The sequence below is a fragment of the Rhipicephalus sanguineus genome, chromosome 6, assembly GCF_013339695.2.
Source record: "Rhipicephalus sanguineus isolate Rsan-2018 chromosome 6, BIME_Rsan_1.4, whole genome shotgun sequence".
NCBI classification, from domain to species: domain Eukaryota; kingdom Metazoa; phylum Arthropoda; class Arachnida; order Ixodida; family Ixodidae; genus Rhipicephalus; species Rhipicephalus sanguineus.
The window spans coordinates 82,231,295-82,250,057 of NC_051181.1; the positions used below are offsets into that span (position 1 = coordinate 82,231,295).

Here is an 18,763-nt window from a genome sequence, read left to right on the forward strand (position 1 = left end):
GTGTGTGTGTGTGTGTGTGTGTGTGTGTGCGTGTGTGTGTGTGTGCGCGCGCGTGCGTGCGTATATATAAGTATACAAGACAGAATTTACAAGTTTCTGATGCGTTTTTATAGCATCCTTGATCCCAGGAGGGTTAGAGTCAAAGAACCCGTGCAAAAAAAAAAAAAAAATCTCTTCTCGGGTGGGTAAATAGGACATTAGTGGTAAATAACGATGAGAATGAACGACACGCACATCACAGGTGTAACCATGTGGGGGGCGGATTGAGGGGGGCGGGCGGGGCGGAGAGAGCGCGCGCCTCCAGACCGGCCGTGGTTTTACAAAAAAGGATCGGTCGAGAAGAGAGTGCACTGCGAAGAGTGTTCACAAAAGAAACGTGGAGTTTCAAAGGTAAGGGTACGAGGAAGTTCTGTAGATCCGGTACACATATGGTTGGAGAAATGAAAGGGCGTACTTACGAAAACTGCGTGCATTTTACTGGTTTGTGAACGTTTTTTGGCCGTGGCACAGCCTTCGTCAGTCAGAACTTTGACCAGTGCGCACGCGCATGTGCGCGTGTGTTTGCGCGTGCGTGTGTGTATTTGCATGTGTGCGCGCGAGCGCGCGCGCGCGCGTGTGTGTGTGTGTGTGTGTGTGTGTGTGTGTGTGTGTGTGTGTGTGTGTGTGTGTGTGTGTGTGTGTGTGTGTGTGTGTGTGTGTGTGTGTGTGTGTGTGTTTTGGACTGACCTGCATGCAGTATCAAAATTTATGAGGCATTGATTGCACCAAGTTTCACTGGCAGTGAATAATGCCTCGATGGTATTTCGACATAATTGCGTCAATGACATTTTTATTCCAAACTATACTCAACAGAAATACTGTTGGTGAGATATTTCCTCAATTGTATTTCAAAATAATTGCGTCAATGAAATTTGTATTGCAAAGTGCTCAAGAGAAATATTGTTTACGAATTATGTCCTCAATGGTATTTCGATAGAAATGAGTCAATAAAATTTTTATTGCAAAATGGTCAACAGAAATATTGTTTGCGAAATATGTCCTCAATGGTATTTCGATAAAAATGAGTCAATGAAATTTTTATTGCAAAATGGTCAACAGAATTATTGTTGAGGAAATATCCCCTCAATGGTATTTCGATTGAAATGACTCAATGAAATATTTATTGCCAAGTGCTCAACAGAATTATTGTTGACGAAATATTCCCTCAACGGTATTTCGATAGAAATGAGTCAATGATATTTTTATTGCGAACTGCTCAACAGAAATGTTGTTGACGAAGTATTGAAGCAAGTCAATGAGTATTGCGGAATCATTGATAATCAATAAAGTCAATAATTCGATCATACTTCGGCAATGGAAAATCAACAGTCATTTTCATAAGGGGACGTTCAGGTGGAACAAATGCTTGCCAGTTCTGCCAGGCTAACCGCACCTGCAGAAGCACTATCACCACCATCACGCATAAATTTGCTAGAAGAATATACGCTGTTGACAACATACATAAGCACGGAATGCAAGTGTTACCTAAGCGTATAATGTACTAAAGTGATATTATGAATTCTGGCAATAATCGTAGAGATAGCATAAACATGAAAGGTCCACATAATTCACCACCAATGGATCACTGCGGGACTTGTATTTTTTGGCAGGTACTGGGCAACCCTTTCCTTTATCACGAAGCAACATGGCCGCTTCCATCGGTCTGGCCTCAATCTCTCGTACCGAAACCTATGATCCCGAAAGTCATCAATCTAAGATGGGGCACTCGGCCCTCACTAATGGTTGTGAGCCCGCATAACTGATTCATGTTACAGGAGATTGGCCGAAAGGGAAGGGACTGATGAGCCGATCGTACATCAATAACGAAGTCATTAGTGGACGTTAACGAAATCAGTTTCCATTACGGCAATGTCAAAGGCGCAAATGTATCGCAGTGGATCGAATGAAGCTCCAACTTACATTTCAGAAGTCGAGCGCAATATTTCGGGCTTTGCCTAATAGCATAGCAAGTATACAAGGGTGCATAGAAGATTGGTTTATTGTGGCGTTGATAAAAGGTGTACCTCGCCGCTTGTCTAAGCCCCATCATCGAGCGAGCAAAATTAAATACCAAAAGTAACAGCAGCGGGAAGCGAGAATATGTGATGGAACGCACAAGTGGCGTTTATCAGCATAACACTATTTATTACATTTATGCAATATTATAGTAGTAACACCTACTAAAAAGCAAGTCAATAGTTATCAAATGCAGGAGCTCTTCCCGTACCGATAAAATGGGGGCAAGCGAATCGCGTGTGCGTGCCTGACCTACTACTTCTATCTATCTATCTATCTATCTATCTATCTATCTATCTATCTATCTATCTATCTATCTATCTATCTATCTATCTATCTATCTATCTATCTATCTATCTATCTATCTATCTATCTATCTATCTATCTATCTATCTATCTATCTTTCTTTCTTTCTTTCTTTCTTTATCTCTTTCTCTCTTTCTCTCTTCCTTTCTTTCTTTCTTTGTTTCTTTCTCTCTCTATCTCTTTCTCTCTTTCTTTCTCTCTCTCTCTCTATCTTTCTTTCTTTCCTTCTTTCTTTGTTTCTTTCTTTCTCTCTCTCTCTCTCTTTCTCTCTTTCTTCCTTTCTTTCTCTCTTTGTTTCTTCCTTTCTTTCTCTTTCTTACTTTCTTTGTTTCTTTCTTTCCCTCTCTCTCTTTCTCTCTCTATTTCTTTCTTTCTCTCTCTTTCTCTCTTTCTTTCTCTCTCTCTCTCTCTCTCTTTCTTTCTTCCTTTCTTTCTTCCTTTCTTTCTTTCTTTTCTATCTATTGCGTTGCGCAGTGCTACTGTGGAAACAGGCAGGCAGACGTCGATGCTGTGAGACGGTAGACTGACGTCTATGCTATATATTTCTTTAAAAGCCATTTAGGCACACGCGAACAAGAACAGTTCAGTAATCATGAGCTGCAATTCGTCTCCCGCGTTACTCATCAATGCAATGTCATCAGCGAATCGTAGGTTACTGAGATACTCTCCATTAACTCTTATCCCTAGCTCTTCCCAATCTAGGGCCCTGAAAACCTCCTGTAAACACGCGGTGAATGACATTGGAGAGATCGTGTCTCCCTGCCGTACGCCCTTCTTTATTGAGATTCTGTCGCTTTCTTTATGGAGGACTATAGTGGCTGTGGATACGCTGTAGATTTCTTCCATTATGTTTATATAGGCTTCGTCGATGCCTTGATTCCGCAGTGCCTGCATGACTGCTGATGTCTCCACCGAATCAAATGCCTTCTCGTAATCTATGAAGGCTATGTATAGGGGTTGGTTGTATTCCGCGCATTTCTCTATCACCTGATTGATAGTATGAATATGGTCTATTGTTGAGAATCCTGTACGAAATCCTGCCTGGTCCCTTTGTTGATTGAACTCCAATGTCGTATTAATTCTGTTAGCAATTACTTTTGTAAATAGCTTGTAGACAACCGACAGTAAGCTTATGGGCCTGTAATTTTTCAGGTCTTTGACGTCCCCTTTCTTATGGATCAAGATGATGTTGGCATTCTTCCAAGATTCTGGTATCCTCCCCGTCGAGAGGCACTTCGTATACAGGGTGGCCAGTTTCTCTAACATTCAACTTAAATTCAACTTAAATTGAGGACGACGCAGCGAGCGATGGAAAGGAAAATGATAGGTGTAACCTTAAGAGACAGGAAGAGAGCAGAGTGGGTCAGGGAACAAACGGGGGTTAATGACATCATAGTTGAAATCAAGAAGAAGAAATGGATATGGGCCGGGCACGTAGCACGTCGGCAGGATAACCGGTGGTCATTAAGGGTAACTGACTGGATTCCAAGAGATGGCAAACGCGTGAGGGGGAGACAGAAAATTAGGTGGGTAGATGAGATTAAGAAGTTTGCAGGTATTACGTGGCAGCAGAAAGCACAGGACCGGGTCGATTGGCGGAACATGGGAGAGGCCTTTGCCCTGCAGTGGGCGTAGACAGGCTGATGATGATGATGATGATGAACAAGAACAGGCTCAGCCATCTCGTGCACGGCGCGTCGTCGTCGTCGTCTCCTGGTCGGATCCTTGTTGCACGTACTAGCGTGCTACAGGGCCCCCCTTCTAGCGAGGAAGTCGCGAGTGTGTTACAGGTGGCCAGAAGCAGACTGTTGAGCTGCGAAATGCACGCGGCGAGTATGACAGTTTGGAGTGATCGTGATACGAGACGCTGTTGAAGCGTCGGTATCCAACTGCGCAGGCTTGAGACGGTCATGACTTTCTGGCTTCGGGAATGACTGCGAAGACTGCGATGCTCGAGTTGGTGTAGGCCAAGCGAAGCGGCTGAGGCGAGCGCGATTCAGGAAGCGAGAGCGATAAGTCGAAGTCCAGGTCCCCAAATTGTGGAAACAGGCAGACAGACGTGGATGCTGTGAGACCACAAATTACATATTTCTTCAGAAGCTATATAGGCAGACGCCAACAAGAACAGGCGCAGCCATCTCGTGCCTGGCGCGTCGTCGTCGCCGTCCTCTCCTGGTCGGATTCTTGTGACACGTACTAGCGCGCTACACTCTCTTCTAACGTCTTCCTTCCTTCATGCCAGAAATTTGACCATCATACGTGCACGTGTTTAACAGCGCAACACGTCAGTTGCTACAGGCAACAAGGGAAATCGTGCGCTTATATCCAGGCAGCAAAGAAATGTGGCAACATCAAGTGACGAGTGACTTCGATAAGAGATCAGACTGCCATATCAAAAACGGCTTATCGCCGACAATCACACGATCAAGAGAACATTAATTATTAGAAAGTGGCGCATAGAAATACACAAGTGACCGGCGCACCTTCGAGCGCCGCATTTTCGTACGCTCGTCGGCACCAGGGTTTTCGCGTACAACGCCGCCGCCGTCGCCACCGAAATCTGTATCTCATGAGAAGCCCCGCTTGAATAGCACGATTAACACAAAAACGACCTAAATTTTCGCGTGCGTCACAATCGCAACATCGTATTTAACATATCAGCTTTAAAGAATACGCGCAAACTGCCAATTTTTAATTTCCACTTATTCACAAAAAACCACGTTCGTGAAGTCCATATTTATACATGGAAGTGGTACATGCAAATCCTTCGTATGTCTAGTTTGTGCGCTTTCAGGAATTTGTTGCGAATCTGCGAATGTACGAAGAATTATACTACCTTGCGCTGTCGGCATTTTTGAATGTTACTCGCCTTAACGAAATTTTATGAGTGACTCTTTTGTGTATATATGTGCGTTTGTCGCTATACGTATTATTTGTGTATATGCGATCATTGTATATGTCATAGTCATTACCCGACACCTGGAGTAGCAAGCTAGGCGATAAAACAGGGTCACATCTCTATGAAGATCATTAAAAATTGCTGCCCCCCTCTCTCTCCCCTCTCTCTCTCTCTCTTGCGAATTTCTTATTTAAAAGCTCACAGTGTCTGGTATTCATTCTGACTGTTCACTTTCAAGACGTTGCACTTCATTAACAATGCATAGGTGTGAACTGGAAGATACACCTTCAATGCTTTGCAGTGCAGTTTCCTTGCAGCTGCACCGTTATGAAATGATGAAGAGTACATTAAAGAGTTTCATTCAACAGCCAATCGGCTTGTAGGTAAGAGTTACAAAACAAATGCTCACGTACAACTTTTACTTGGGTTGGTTAATGTGTTTTGTGCGAAGCAAACGACCTTCGAACCTCCTTAACGTGGGTATGGAAGGACTGTCGTTTTCTTGAAACAAAAATAGTTCTGAGCCCATAAGTGTAAGAACCCGTGGGTGTGACACTATAATGCACGGCTTTAAAGTGTGAGGATGTTCTGTACACATGTATGTAAGTAGGCGAAGAGACTGAAAGCGGGAGAGATAGCAGCCCAGGGCACTTAACTGGGACAACAGCTGAGACGGTCCAATACTCAGACGCTTTCATAAAATAGAGAATACGTGTAAAAGATGCTATTCACTGAAGTCAGTCAGAAAGGTCGCGTGTGGACTGTTAACTACGCACTATATGTACTCTAGGGGTTCCTTAATGTATGACAGTTTGATATGTATTTTACCACGAAGCCATTTAGGCTGCAGAGCCATGCGGCCTTCCCACGTAGTTTGATACCCACTCACTTTCAAAGCAGATGGAAATATTGCGATGTCAGAACCCTCCTGACTCATTGTGCAAAAGAAAAGGGATAGATCAGAAAAGGTGCGACGCAAGCGCATACCTTTTATCGCCTGTCCAATTTTTTGGACACTGTGAACTATGATTATGATCAAACTTACCATCTCTTTATTTTATTTTCGTGTCAGAGCAAGTCCCGTTTGTCTTCCTTCGTCAATGTGTCGTTAGAGCTGTTCTACAGCAAAGGCTGTTATGAGATCACGTCAACAACCAATTTTGGTGACGTAGTTGTCCGCTGCCGCCGGCGTCCGTAACAGCTATCATGCATGATGAGAAAAAAAAACAAACAAACAGGGTTTGTGTGGGATTTTAACCCTGGCATTTTGTGTGGCAGTCAAGTGTTCTACCATTGAGCCACGCTGGTGCTCGAAACTTCTGTGCAAAAAGACCGTATAAGGGCGTCATATAGTGCAAAGAATCGCGTTAGCAGGAGTAATATAACTCGGCAGAAGTATAAAATAACACCAGACGTCATACAATGTGAAACGCGCAACTAGCGGGTGGTTTAGAGCTTCCCACCATTTACAAAAAAAAAAAAGAACTCCGCCGTAATCTTTCTTAGTAATTCGAGAATGCACACGCAAAGTGAACATTGTGTCTTACAGTCGCGTAGCGAGTACCTCGCTTCTCTGCAGAATGATGAATAATGACATAGTTAGCATTACCGTAACTTGCAAAATTATGATGATTGATGGCATAGTGATTACCTTGCAACTGTATCTGCAGTCGTTGCCCCAAGAGCTTACAGTGAACTCAGCAAGCGGGCTCCGCCAGCTTTCGATGGGACTCTGCAGCGTAGTAATGAGCAGCGCGAAAAATTATAGACAAAAGGGAAGAACAACACGGGACGAGCGCTGACTGTGTTCTGCGCAGGCCTGTCATTTTTCAGAAGAACTTTAACCAACTGCCCTAAGTGTCCGTCCGAGTGAATTTCTCGACCATTTTCCTTCAAAATTACTGACTCATTGAAGTTATTCCGAACGAGCCATGTACAAGGAAGTGGATTGTGAAACGTTGAGAATTGAATGCTCTAAGCCATATGCAGCTACAGTGAGTAGGCGCCATGAAGCTTTAACTGTACAGCGCAGTCTATTTATGAGACGCGAATAATATGTTGCCTATTGTCACGTGGTCGTGACGTTGACGAAAGCAGCAGTCGGTGGGGTCAAGAAGAAACACTTTATTCGGGCGAACATGTGTCCGGAAAATGAAAAGTCGCGGTAGAAGCAATACACGCTGTACACTGATGGCGGCGAACAGAGCGTCGGTCGTCGGTAGTCTGCCAAGCGGTAAAACGCGTCGGCTTTTATACGTGTGTTATCAAAGATTCCAGCGTTGTCAGTGGCAGGCGCGTAAGCTCTCGAACAAACAAGACTATATTCGCGCCCAGCGCGCAATCTCAACAGTCTGTTCTCAAACAATCGCGAAGCTTCTAAAAAATTGTAACGCGGTCCGCGCCGTGCGTTGCTAGCAGTCTTTGCGGGTGAAATAAAAAAAACAAAAAAACGTATGCAGCTGCATTCAACGTGAAAGCTCTAGGAAGTGCGGAGCAGTGATTCGGCTCTCCTTCAGCGACGCTCGCGTTCACGGGCAAGCGCGTGCTGGCATTCCAAAGGTACAGCCTGCTCAGTATCCATGGCGGGAAAGGAAACCTTTATGTGTGATGCCGTGACGCCCTCTGCCCTCCTCTTCTCCGTCCTCCTCACCCTCACACCACTCCTCCTTGCCCTAACTGGCCTTTTATACCCCTTGCTGTACTATACTGTACACGGCTATGATATGCTTTGCCATCGCCCTCCTGATTTGCTTCCTCACCCCCACATCCCTCCTCCTCACTCTCACTTTCCTTTCCCACACCCTTTCTATACTGTTCTATGCAGGAGTATGCTATGCTGTACCCTCCCCTCCTTCTGTCACTCATCCTCACTCTCACGTGCATCCTCCTCGCCCACACTTCCCTTTCTCAACACTTGCTACACTATACCACATCTGTGCTATACTATGCCGGATATGCCATGCTTCACCTCCTCCCAACCTTATTCTCACTCTCCTCACCCTCACATCACTCCTAACCCTTACTTCCCTGTGCTGCCTCCTTGCTACGCGTTGCAATGCTATAGATGGCTGTGTATGCATGCTTTTGCCTGCGTACGCCCTACATAACTATGCTATGCTTTAAGCTGCCACTTTCCATCCTCCTCACCCTCATTTCCCTTTCTCGCACCGTTATTATACCATACTATACATGGCTGTGCTAAACATGGTTTTGCCTGCGCGACGCCATACAACTATGCTATGCTTTAGCTTCCTCCTTTCCTCCTCCTCCCTCTCATTTCTCTTTCCCATCCTCTTGCTAACGTAGATATGCTAACATAGTTTTGCATGCTTGATGTCATACATGGCAATTCTATGCTTTACCCTTTACCTTCCTCCTTTCCCTTCTCCTTACCCTCACCTTCCTTTGCCACCCCATATATGTGGCTATGCTATAGATGGCTGTCACATAAATGCCTGCGCGACGCCATACATGGCTATGTTATGCTTTACGCTCGCCTATCCTCCTTTCCCGCCTCCCCCCTCACTTCCCTTTCTCGCACAGTTGCTATACCCTACTAAACATTGCTATGCTATATATAGTATAGCCTGCGTGCGCCATACGTGGCTATGCTATGCGTTACTCTCTCCCCACCATCGTTCTTTTCTCCTCACCCTCACTTCTTCTTCCCCGCACCCTTATTATACGATACTATACATGGCTGTGCTATACAAAGTTTTGCCTGCGTGAAGCCATACATGGCTATGCTAAGTTTTACCCTCTTCCTACCTCCTTTACACCCTCCTCACCATCTCATCACTCCTCACCCTCACTTGCCTTTCCCGCCCCCTTGCTGTGCGTGGCTATGCTATGGAGGGCTATGATATACATGGTTTCGCCCGCGTTACGCCAAGCGATCTTAGACGGCGGCGACAGCCTACGACAGCGTACGATGACAGCATACGACATCCCGAGCCCCTAAAGTGCTCCGAACTTAAAACGCGTGACAGTATATATGTGCATTCAGTACTGTCTGAGAAAGCGTGTCTCCCTATCCAGACAAACAGTACTTATATATGCTGACCCAGAAAGGTTATGAAGTGTGTCATCGTGATAATAATCATAACCAACCTATTCTATGTCGACTACAGTACGAAAGCCTGTAGTGGACATGAAATAGGTTGGCTATGATGATTTCAATTTTATCTCCAACGATCTCTTGATGATCTCCAATTTGCCTTGTCCTGCGCTTGCTGCTCCCACTTTATGCCTCAAATTTCTCAATGTCATCCTCCCATCTAGCGCTCTGCCGTCTTCGGCTGCGTTTCCGTTCTTTTGGTGTGTTCTCAGTGTCTCTGGCGATCGGTTATCTGTTATTCGCATTAGGTGTGCTGCCCAGGTCCACATTTAATAGCGAAAATCTTGCGAGGTAGAAAGGATGACCACAAAAACTACCATCATCTTGAACGGGTATGTGCCGAAGAAATTGGGCAAATTCAACAACTCAAAAAGAGAAGACAAAAAGAGAAAGAAACAGAAAGAAAGGGAATAAAGACAGCACGACAGATAATCAAAGGAGGAGGAAAACGAGAGAGAGGAAAGACAGGGATGTTAACCAGTTTGGCATAACCGGTATGCTACCCTGTACAGGGGGAAGGGATGGGGGAGATTGAAAGAAGAGTAAAGAAAGAGAGAAAGAGAGGGGAACACACACGCACACACAACTTCACAGCGCAGAGCGGCAGTCTTGTGCGGTTTGCGGCATCATTAAGAGTCTACAGCCGCTCTTGCAAGTCTGTTGTCCTTAGGAATTTGAGCAATGCCTTGGTTGCTTGAATTCTCGATGACTCTTCAGGATGACATTGGAGAATCGTTTCTATTGTCGTCGTTCAGTTGTGAAGACGAGCGAGAGCGAATAAGAGGGATCGTCTCTGCGCAGCGCAGCGAGGACAGTCGCAGAAGATATGCTGCAAACTCTCCTCGGTGCCGCAGGCGTCGCAAAGAGCGCTCTACACCTTTCAAGGTCTGATGCTGCTGCCATGCTTCAAATCATCGCAAAGAATATTGCGCACTGAACACTGCATACCTCAAGGAGCCGAAACTATCGGCTACACCACCTAAACGAGTTGCGGCGATTTCAAATACCACCTGGACTCCGCCGAAGAGAGGCCACTCTGGTATGCCGCTTATGGCTAAGAGTGGCTTTCACGAAGTCATATTCGTTTCGGATAGCGATGGCCGATAGATAATCAAAGAAAGAAAGAAACAGCATAAAAAGACAAAGAGAGAAGTCGACAGGACTAAAGGGAAGAAAAACGGAAAGAGAAAGGAAGGGAGAAAAGAAATAAAAAAAAGTGAGGGAGAGAAATGGAGAGAAAATAACCGGCGTTAGGCAGAAGACTTGAAGATCGACCAGCTGCACTGTGCCAAGTTTTGCACGACTTAGTGCAAACTTCCCGCAATTTTTTTTCTCTTAATGTACGCTAGAATGTCGCCTAGCCCTGTTCGTTTTCTAATCCCCTTTGCTGCGTTCTCGGGTCATAATGTTACACTATAATTTTTCGTTGCATCGCGCGATGCGTGATCCTTTACTTGTTCTCGAGTTTTCTTGGTATCGTACAAGTTTCCACCCGATAATTTAGTCCTGGCAATATACATTGCTTGTTGGCTTTCCGATAGGGACAGCGGCGAACTCCCTGTCACGATTTGGGATTGCCTGAAGTAAGCGCTGCAGGCAATCCATATTGCACGGTGAATTTCCTTTTCGCGGTTAGGTTCCTCTGTCAGTACTTGACCAACGTACAGCCGTCATTTTTATGAAAGGGAACACGCGAGCGTGTGGCAAATAGCCTCGTTGCGCACAAGTGGCGTGGCGCAGTGGCGAAATCTGAAAATAAAAGGAGAGAGCGGTGCCATTCCGTTTATAGGTGGATAGCAAAATGACGTCTTCCGGTTCGATGCCTAGCTCTTCGCTGTTTCAAGGTGTGTGCCGTTCAGTGTAATCGGGGAGAAAACACGCACTTTCTGCGATGCAGTTGTTACCAGTTATCTTGCCTCCTCCCCGATTACACTGAACCGCACACAACTTGAAGCAGCGAAGAGCTGTGCCTTGAAGCTTCCGTGAACCGGAAGTTCTGTAGCAGACGACGCGCCGTTTTGCTATCCACCTATTGCCTGCCCCCCTTCTTGCAGTTTTCTTTCTTTTTTTATCACTTTATATTGTTGTGGCAGACGACCGGATAAGAGCGTTTTGTTCATAACTGATAGGATGATCATGCCATCGCATCTTCCGGAATGATCGATGAAATCTGTGATGATAGCTGAAACTGCGTAGATTACTCACCTGTGTGTTGGGTTTTGTGCTGATGTAAAGCAACGTCGCGTAAGCGATATGTAAAGATGGATTGCAAAATCAGATAGTGGTCATGGTTCTTCCATGAAGCAGCGTTTGGTATTTAAAGATGGCTGAATTGTAGTATTACAGAAACATACCAATAGAGCTTACTATCTTGTTGCGGCTTAAAGCTGCCCCTATGGCCGAATAAAAAGGTATTTTTCCACTGCTTCTATGCAAATAGGAATGGCCGACACCGCAGCTTGTGACCACTGCGGAAGTGATGAAACAATTAAGGATATTCTGTGCGACTGTCCACAGTACTGTTCGCAGAGACAGTCGCTTTGAAACGCGCTTGGCAAATTGGACGACCGAACTCTTTCGGAAGAAAGAATCCTGCACCACCGGCAGGACTTAACGTCACAGAAGAAGGCTGTGCAGGCGCTAATAAGCTTTCTGAGTTCAACCGGTCTATCAGAACGGCTCTGATAGGACGTCCTGCATGTGTGTACATGTGTGCATTTTTTGTTTTGTTTTTATTTTATCTCACACTCTCTGTGTCCTCTTTCCGACCCCTATATCCCCACCCCTGCGCAAGGTAGCAAACCGGTCGCTTGCACCAGGTTAACCTCCCTGCCTTTTCCTTTTCATCTATATCTCTCCTTGCCAGAATACTATCGCGACAGTAATTTGCCAGCTTTTTTGGGGCGACTAGCATGGTAGCTGAGGAATATTCGTAGATGATAGCTAGGGTAGGCGCATTTGTATCATGCACTCTCTGACGGCGCAGTGCCTCGGAAACGGCTGGTGTCTCTAAGAAGTCGAGTGCCTTTCTGTGGTGTATGAAAGCCACGTACGGAGGTTTATTGTATTCTGGGAAATTCTGAATTACTTGATTGAACATATGGATGTGATCCATTGTGGAGTATTCTTTCTTCAAGCGAGCTGGCTCTTTGGGTTGAGAAAAGTCAAGGGCTTTTCTTAGTCCATTTAAAATTACCTTTGTGAATATTAAGTATAATATCGGGAGCAAGATGGCCGGTCCATAGTTCTTTGAATCTTTTACGTCTGCCTTATTGCGTATTGGTAATATTAGCGCTTTTAGAACATGCCGGTACTGTTGAAGTTTTAAGACATTGTGTGGGTAGAGTGTCGCAAGCTTCGTAGATATGAAATCTCCTCTATCTTTGATCCAAGCGACTGTTGTCACTGCGTCTCCATGTCCGCTGGACATCTTTTGTAGGGCTATTGAACATCGTCGGCATACGCCTCGGTAAACATTCATCTAAGGGCTCCAGTGAAAAAAAATGAGACAATAAATCATAGATAAGAGCGTGTCTTTTATTTGACAGTACCACGAGCTTCAAAGCACCGTTGTCAATATATTAAGTTATACTTCGCTTAATTTCCGTTTTGTAATTTCGCTTAAAGTACACTTGTTCTTAGTGATTAATGGATGGTTTTCTTTGACTGCCTTTCTAACTTCGTCTAAGCAATCTTTCTTTATTTCAGGCATCTGAAATCGGAATGATGACCGAATATTACAACTACATCATCACTTCCCTGGTAAGTCATTCTCTTTCAAGATGGGAATTGACAGATTTGTATGAATGAGTTGTTATGCTGCTATTATGGACTACGTAACTTTTTATAAGAAGCCCTTCTGCAGTACATTCCTTCAACTGCACCGTCTTATAGAATTGGTGTGCAGGAAATCTTCAGACAAAATAACGTCTAAAGACACATTGTTTGCGTAACTTCTCGCCGTCTTCGTTGGCGGCCTAATTAAATTGGACTTGTTGTTTGTCTCATACGCGCTGCAATTATTGTTGCGAGTGCGCTATTCCTCGAAACCAGCTGGACACTGCACCCTTTTCTTTAAACACAACATTGGGACAACGGTGTTCCGCTTCGGAGATAACGAAGGCCACGAAAACGCCGCTGCAGCTCCCGAGTACAACTGTATCAAGAAATCACAGCATATCCACATGGTGAATGATGATGAGTGTGGCGAAGCTCCGGAGGGAATCATCGGCAAACCGTGAATCTTCTGTGTAACGCCCCATCAATCATCATATAAAGAGTGAGGAACACTGTGTGTATATTACAAACATCACTTTTATTTTTCTTAAATAGATGATGTTTGGCTTGCGTTGTCCCTTCATTATCACGGCTTTACGGTTCGTGGAATTAAGGGATAGCGGTTCCTGTACGGGTTGCAATTGCAAATTTGAAAATACCAGGTCTATACACGTCCCTCGGATGGTCGTTGGTTTAATATGATCAAAGGACGTGCACGTCAGAGCATATTTGGCTGCCATATGTTGTATTAACCACTCATTGTTCCTTTCGGTAATATCGACATTCAGGTCACCAACTAACACAAATGGTCTATTCTTGTACTTGTCATAATTACACAATGCCGTGTCAATGAATGTCTTGATATTCCCACTCGACAAATTGGGTGCAAGGTACATGGTCATGATAATGCATCCATCAAAATCGATGGCAGCATATTCACCGTTGTGGCTCTGTGTCGTTGGTAGTAGGTTCACATATTGTGCCTTTTCTGTTTGTTTGACGTATACGGCGACGCTACCTGCAGGACGCTCTGCATCATCGATGCACACGACTGAAACGTATCCTTTGATATACGGTCTTTTGGCGTTGCACGTCTCGGTAAGACAGAGAGCGTCCACCGTAGTAAGTATGGGGTCCCGTTCCACATCCTCTGCAAGCTTGACATAAACCCAGCTAGGCTTACATGGTAGGCCGGAAACTACAGAAGGCAAGAACAGGTAACGAAAACATAAGAGAACGGCAATCTTTTGCCAAGACGTTCGACCACTGCAAAGTTAACGGCTATCTCGTGGGTGGGTCTCTGTAGCCTTGTCTTCCATCCGGCGACTCCGAGTGAAATGGAAAGCACGCCAAGAGGGAGCCTCATGGCGCGTTACTTCTTAAAGAGACCGACAACTGCCCAGAATATGAAATGAGTCGACTCCACTGATGTAAAGATTGTCCGTCGCAATGACTCAAACCAACGCTGTTTTTTGCGTGAGAGATGGATTTATATTTTTATTTCTTAAATCAAAGTCGCGAAAAATGACCTGTGGCGCCTCTGGCGGCAAAAACATGAACGATCCGACGAAGACGGCCACGTGACCGTTGATTGCTGTACGCGGTCGACGATTTTTTGTTAGTACTGAAATATTGTTCGTTTCTTTATATTAAAAGGTACTACTCCATAATAATGTACATATAGGCCTGCGTTAGTAGTATGCATTAAAGTGGCGCTGCCTTCGCGTGACGTAATGATCCCATGCTCGTCAGCGCGTCTTGAGCAACTTTTCAGCGTGCTCATGCAACCGTGCACGCAGTTTCCAGGTAGCTAAGATTTTGGAGCGACGTAGTTTTGCTACCTATACTTTCTCTCAGAAATCACGCGCGCTGCTACTCGGTGCGGCCGTGCATATGCACAGTTACGTTTTCGATTACTTGGCTTGGCTCGTGTATAGAGAGAGTAACGACGCCGGGACAGGCCATCCATGACACAGGCGCAGGCAACCTCGGGCGCAGGCGCACAGAACGCTGTACAAATACCGGGAAGGTGTATAAAGCCACACATCTGATTGTAACAGCTTTCTATTTTTGAAAATGGTTGGAAAGCTCAAAATAAAGGTGGTTAAGCATAGTTACAGTAACTCCTGCGAAAGCAGAACAACGACAGCTTTCACAAGGGCTAGCGGCATCGCTATCAATTATCAGCGTTGCTGGAGCAAGCCTCCATGCGTGTTTGGAGCCTTTCAGATAAAAAAAATACTGGTTATAAAATAACTACGTGCTTTTCCGATAAACCACTGCAGCTACAAACGCTACGAAGGGTGAACTTCCTGTCGCGCCGTAAAAACTGGGCCGAGAAAAATCAGTTGGCGGTCCCTTTAAATGTTTTCTTCGGGCGTCGTTGAAAACACGAGACGTAGTAAAGAAGAAAGAACGCCACACAGACGAACACGCACGAGAGTCGCTCGTCAACGTCGTCTTCTTCTTCTACTGCATACCATAACGTGCGCTTCTCACGAACTAGAGGTGGCTACTACAAACAAACAAACGGAGGATGGACAGACCCATGGCATAAGGAGCTTCGCCCCTAAAACAAGCTGTATACTATCATCCTAGTGTGCCGCATCTATACTAGCTGCATACTAGCATTGTGAGTATATATCTCATTTAGCAATACATTTGTACCTGACAAGCAGACTATTTTGGTGAAATGTGTTTGAGATTAATTCAGTATCATGCTGATTAATAACTGCCGCGTGATGTGATGTGAATGTGATGTGGGACTTACATTTATCGCTTTATCAGCTTTGACCTCATTTATGCCACAAGAACACGGATGTTAAGTGCATAGCTACGTCATTGAGTTGCTTTTTTTTTAAATTTTCAGTGCAGGCTATTTTGATGAAGTATGAAAATAACAGATTGCTTTGATCTCATACCATTTATAAACTTCTTGTTTTGGTGATGGTCATATGTGATTGTGGTTACTTTTATCATTTGACGTTCACCTTTGTCGCTTTTATATAATTTATGCCACAAGTACTGGCATTTTAAATATATAGCTCATCTTCCTTAGTGTTCAGTGACCGCCCATCCGCTTAATTATGTTTTTTTTTCCATTAGCACTGACTATTGTATGTGCCATATGTTTAACAATAAATATTAATGCTTATGAAATGCTTCAATAATGCTTTAAACTCCAGGAGTTTCACGGAATATTTTGCCATCAGCTCCAAAAACACCGATTGCGGCTCTAAAGCAGAATTTTTTTCTCCTCCAGAATCTGCTCCAAAAAGCAAAATGTCGCTTCCATCACTGTTAATATTATTTATGCGGACATTTTCCAAAGCTTTTTGGATTGTAAAACGCCCGCTGTACATGCACAATGCAGCGATTTTCTTTTACCTCGATAAATTACGCCTGTCAGTGTTAAAGGAGTACTGACATGAATTTTAAAATTTTTCGAGTTGTTGCTCTAAATGAAAGCACGGGTGTCGAGAACCCTAAAAAGAGTGTCGTGGTGCCTGGGGATGCCTTGCATATATTTTTAATACCGCTTCTTTCAACCAGCACTTTCGGTTTCGGTTTCGAGAGGGAGGCTTCATAGTGACGTGTCAAGTCTGCCCGTGACGTCACGGGCAGACTGCAACCCACGAAATATGCACCTGCTGTCCTTTGCTGTCAGTCGAACGTGGTTCGTGATGAGTAAACTGTCGTCCAGTGCCTCCGACAGCGATTTCTGTGATTTAGGCTGCATGCAGAACCCAGATTTCCCAAACCAAGTGAGCTGACTTGAAACGTCATAGGGCTCTCCATGCGGTGAAGCTGCCTTGCAGATGCTGGGAGATGAAAACTTTAAAATCAAACTAAAATATTTATACGTGTATCCCGGACGCGGTGAGGGGAGAGGGTTAACACTACATGCCAAGGAAACCGAAAACGTCCGTTTTGCTGCACTTCAAAATCGTGTCAGTACTCCTTTAAGCGTGCAGAAGGGCCTCCTCCTCCCGTGAGGGATTCCAGATAGTAAGCTATTTTATATCCCCGTTGGCTGCATCAATGGGTTTCACATTAGAATATATTAGACGTATCTTCAAGCTACCTGCACGATTACCTATTAACAACTTCGCGTCACGGCTCATTACTTATTACACTTATATGCACCACAATATATTACGATCGACTATGTAGCCACGCTAGGTGCCGCCACAGCCCGCACTGAGCTGCCAAATGCATGAGGCGAAAGTGACAAAACCATCGCAAGCGAGCACTGGCAGAAAGCATGCAATAATAAGGGGCTGAACATTATCGCAGTTCCTTCTGTCATTCTCCATTTCCGCACTCCCTGAAGGAAACATGGCTGCGCCGAAGTGCTGGAAATTCTGGTCTATGTTACGGTAAGCCACGATAAAGCAGCGCTTTTCCGTTACGTATGAGGACTTCCAAGCGTACTCTCGCAAGCTTTAATTGCCGGAGCAAACATAACTAACATGGTACGTTTCCTATCTGAAAACAATGCCTGTCTGAGGGATCGAGAAGTACTTTTTCCCTTCTTATCTGTCGAAATACGAGATTCTCGGCAATGACCGTCGTTCTGGACGGCTAACCTACACAATGGTGAGCGCTAACGAATGTCCGTATGTGCGACGCAGACCGGCTAGCCGAATGCACGAGGCGCTCGAGGGAATTCCTGTTAACGTGTGATGGGTACTATTGTTGAAATGAGCGTTTAAATGAAGCTGCATGGCGGCTGGACCATCGAGTCGTTTGGACACTTTTTCTAAGCATGCAAAGGTCATCCTCGGTCTGATAACAGCCGTCTTTTTCATTTGAAGGTGCTGAAAACGAATCTCATGTTTCTTCATTATTTACGAATTTCCAGGTTCCTTGAAAAGTGCGGCAGAGATCAGTGACAGTATAAAAAATCACACCATCTCCCGCTGAAGGGGACCATGAGGCGATGCGAAGCAGTGTTTCGGCATGTAGAGCCCGCGTTTCAGAGGGGGAGTGGTAAGGGCGAAAGGGGAGAGGGGAGTGTAGAGGGGGAGATGGGAAAGGGTAAGGGTGAAGGGAGGGGAGGGGGAGGGGAGAAAGGAAGTGGTGAGGGGGAGGGGAGGGGAAGGGGAGAAGGGGGAGAGGGAAAGTAGAGAGGGTTTGCGCATGCGCAGTAAGGGTGGTCACGCCGCACACCACCACCACCACCGGATTGAACTCCGCTATAAGATGCTTCACATCTAAAAAATTTGCAAGATCTCATTTACCGCATTTACCGTGAGAGTCGATGTAATGCGAAGCATGCGGCGGGAAGGTGACTGTGACGTAATTTTTTAGATGGAGTGACACGTTACGAAGTGACGCTGAAGATAGGCGCAAATGGTATACGCACACACATATGCTGAAGAGTCGCACATGTGCTATATAACCAGTTGTTTACAGGTGCGTAACGATGCCAACAGAAACACAGGTATTACCAACACCAGACGCGGTAAGCCGATATGTAGTACCTATAGTTTTCCGTAATGATGGAGAACGCACGCACGCTTCACGAACCCGTGTACATGTGCGGAAGGGGTTCTTGACAGTTATCCCGTATCTATGGATGGCGGCGAGTGCAATGTCTTTGTTAT

At 45.1% G+C, this 18,763-nt stretch overlaps 1 protein-coding gene across 3 annotated transcripts in view; it reads left to right on the forward strand.

Annotated features, from left to right (window-relative positions):
* The window catches only part of LOC119395948 (glutamate receptor ionotropic, kainate 2), a 410,534-nt gene that overhangs the window by 198,860 nt on the left and 192,911 nt on the right, over positions 1–18,763 (forward strand). For all 3 annotated transcript variants that reach the window (XM_049416822.1, XM_049416823.1, XM_037662976.2), the window contains exon 5: positions 13,086–13,139. In XM_049416822.1, the coding sequence (XP_049272779.1) occupies positions 13,086–13,139 (54 nt within the window). The remainder of the gene's footprint in view (positions 1–13,085; positions 13,140–18,763) is intronic.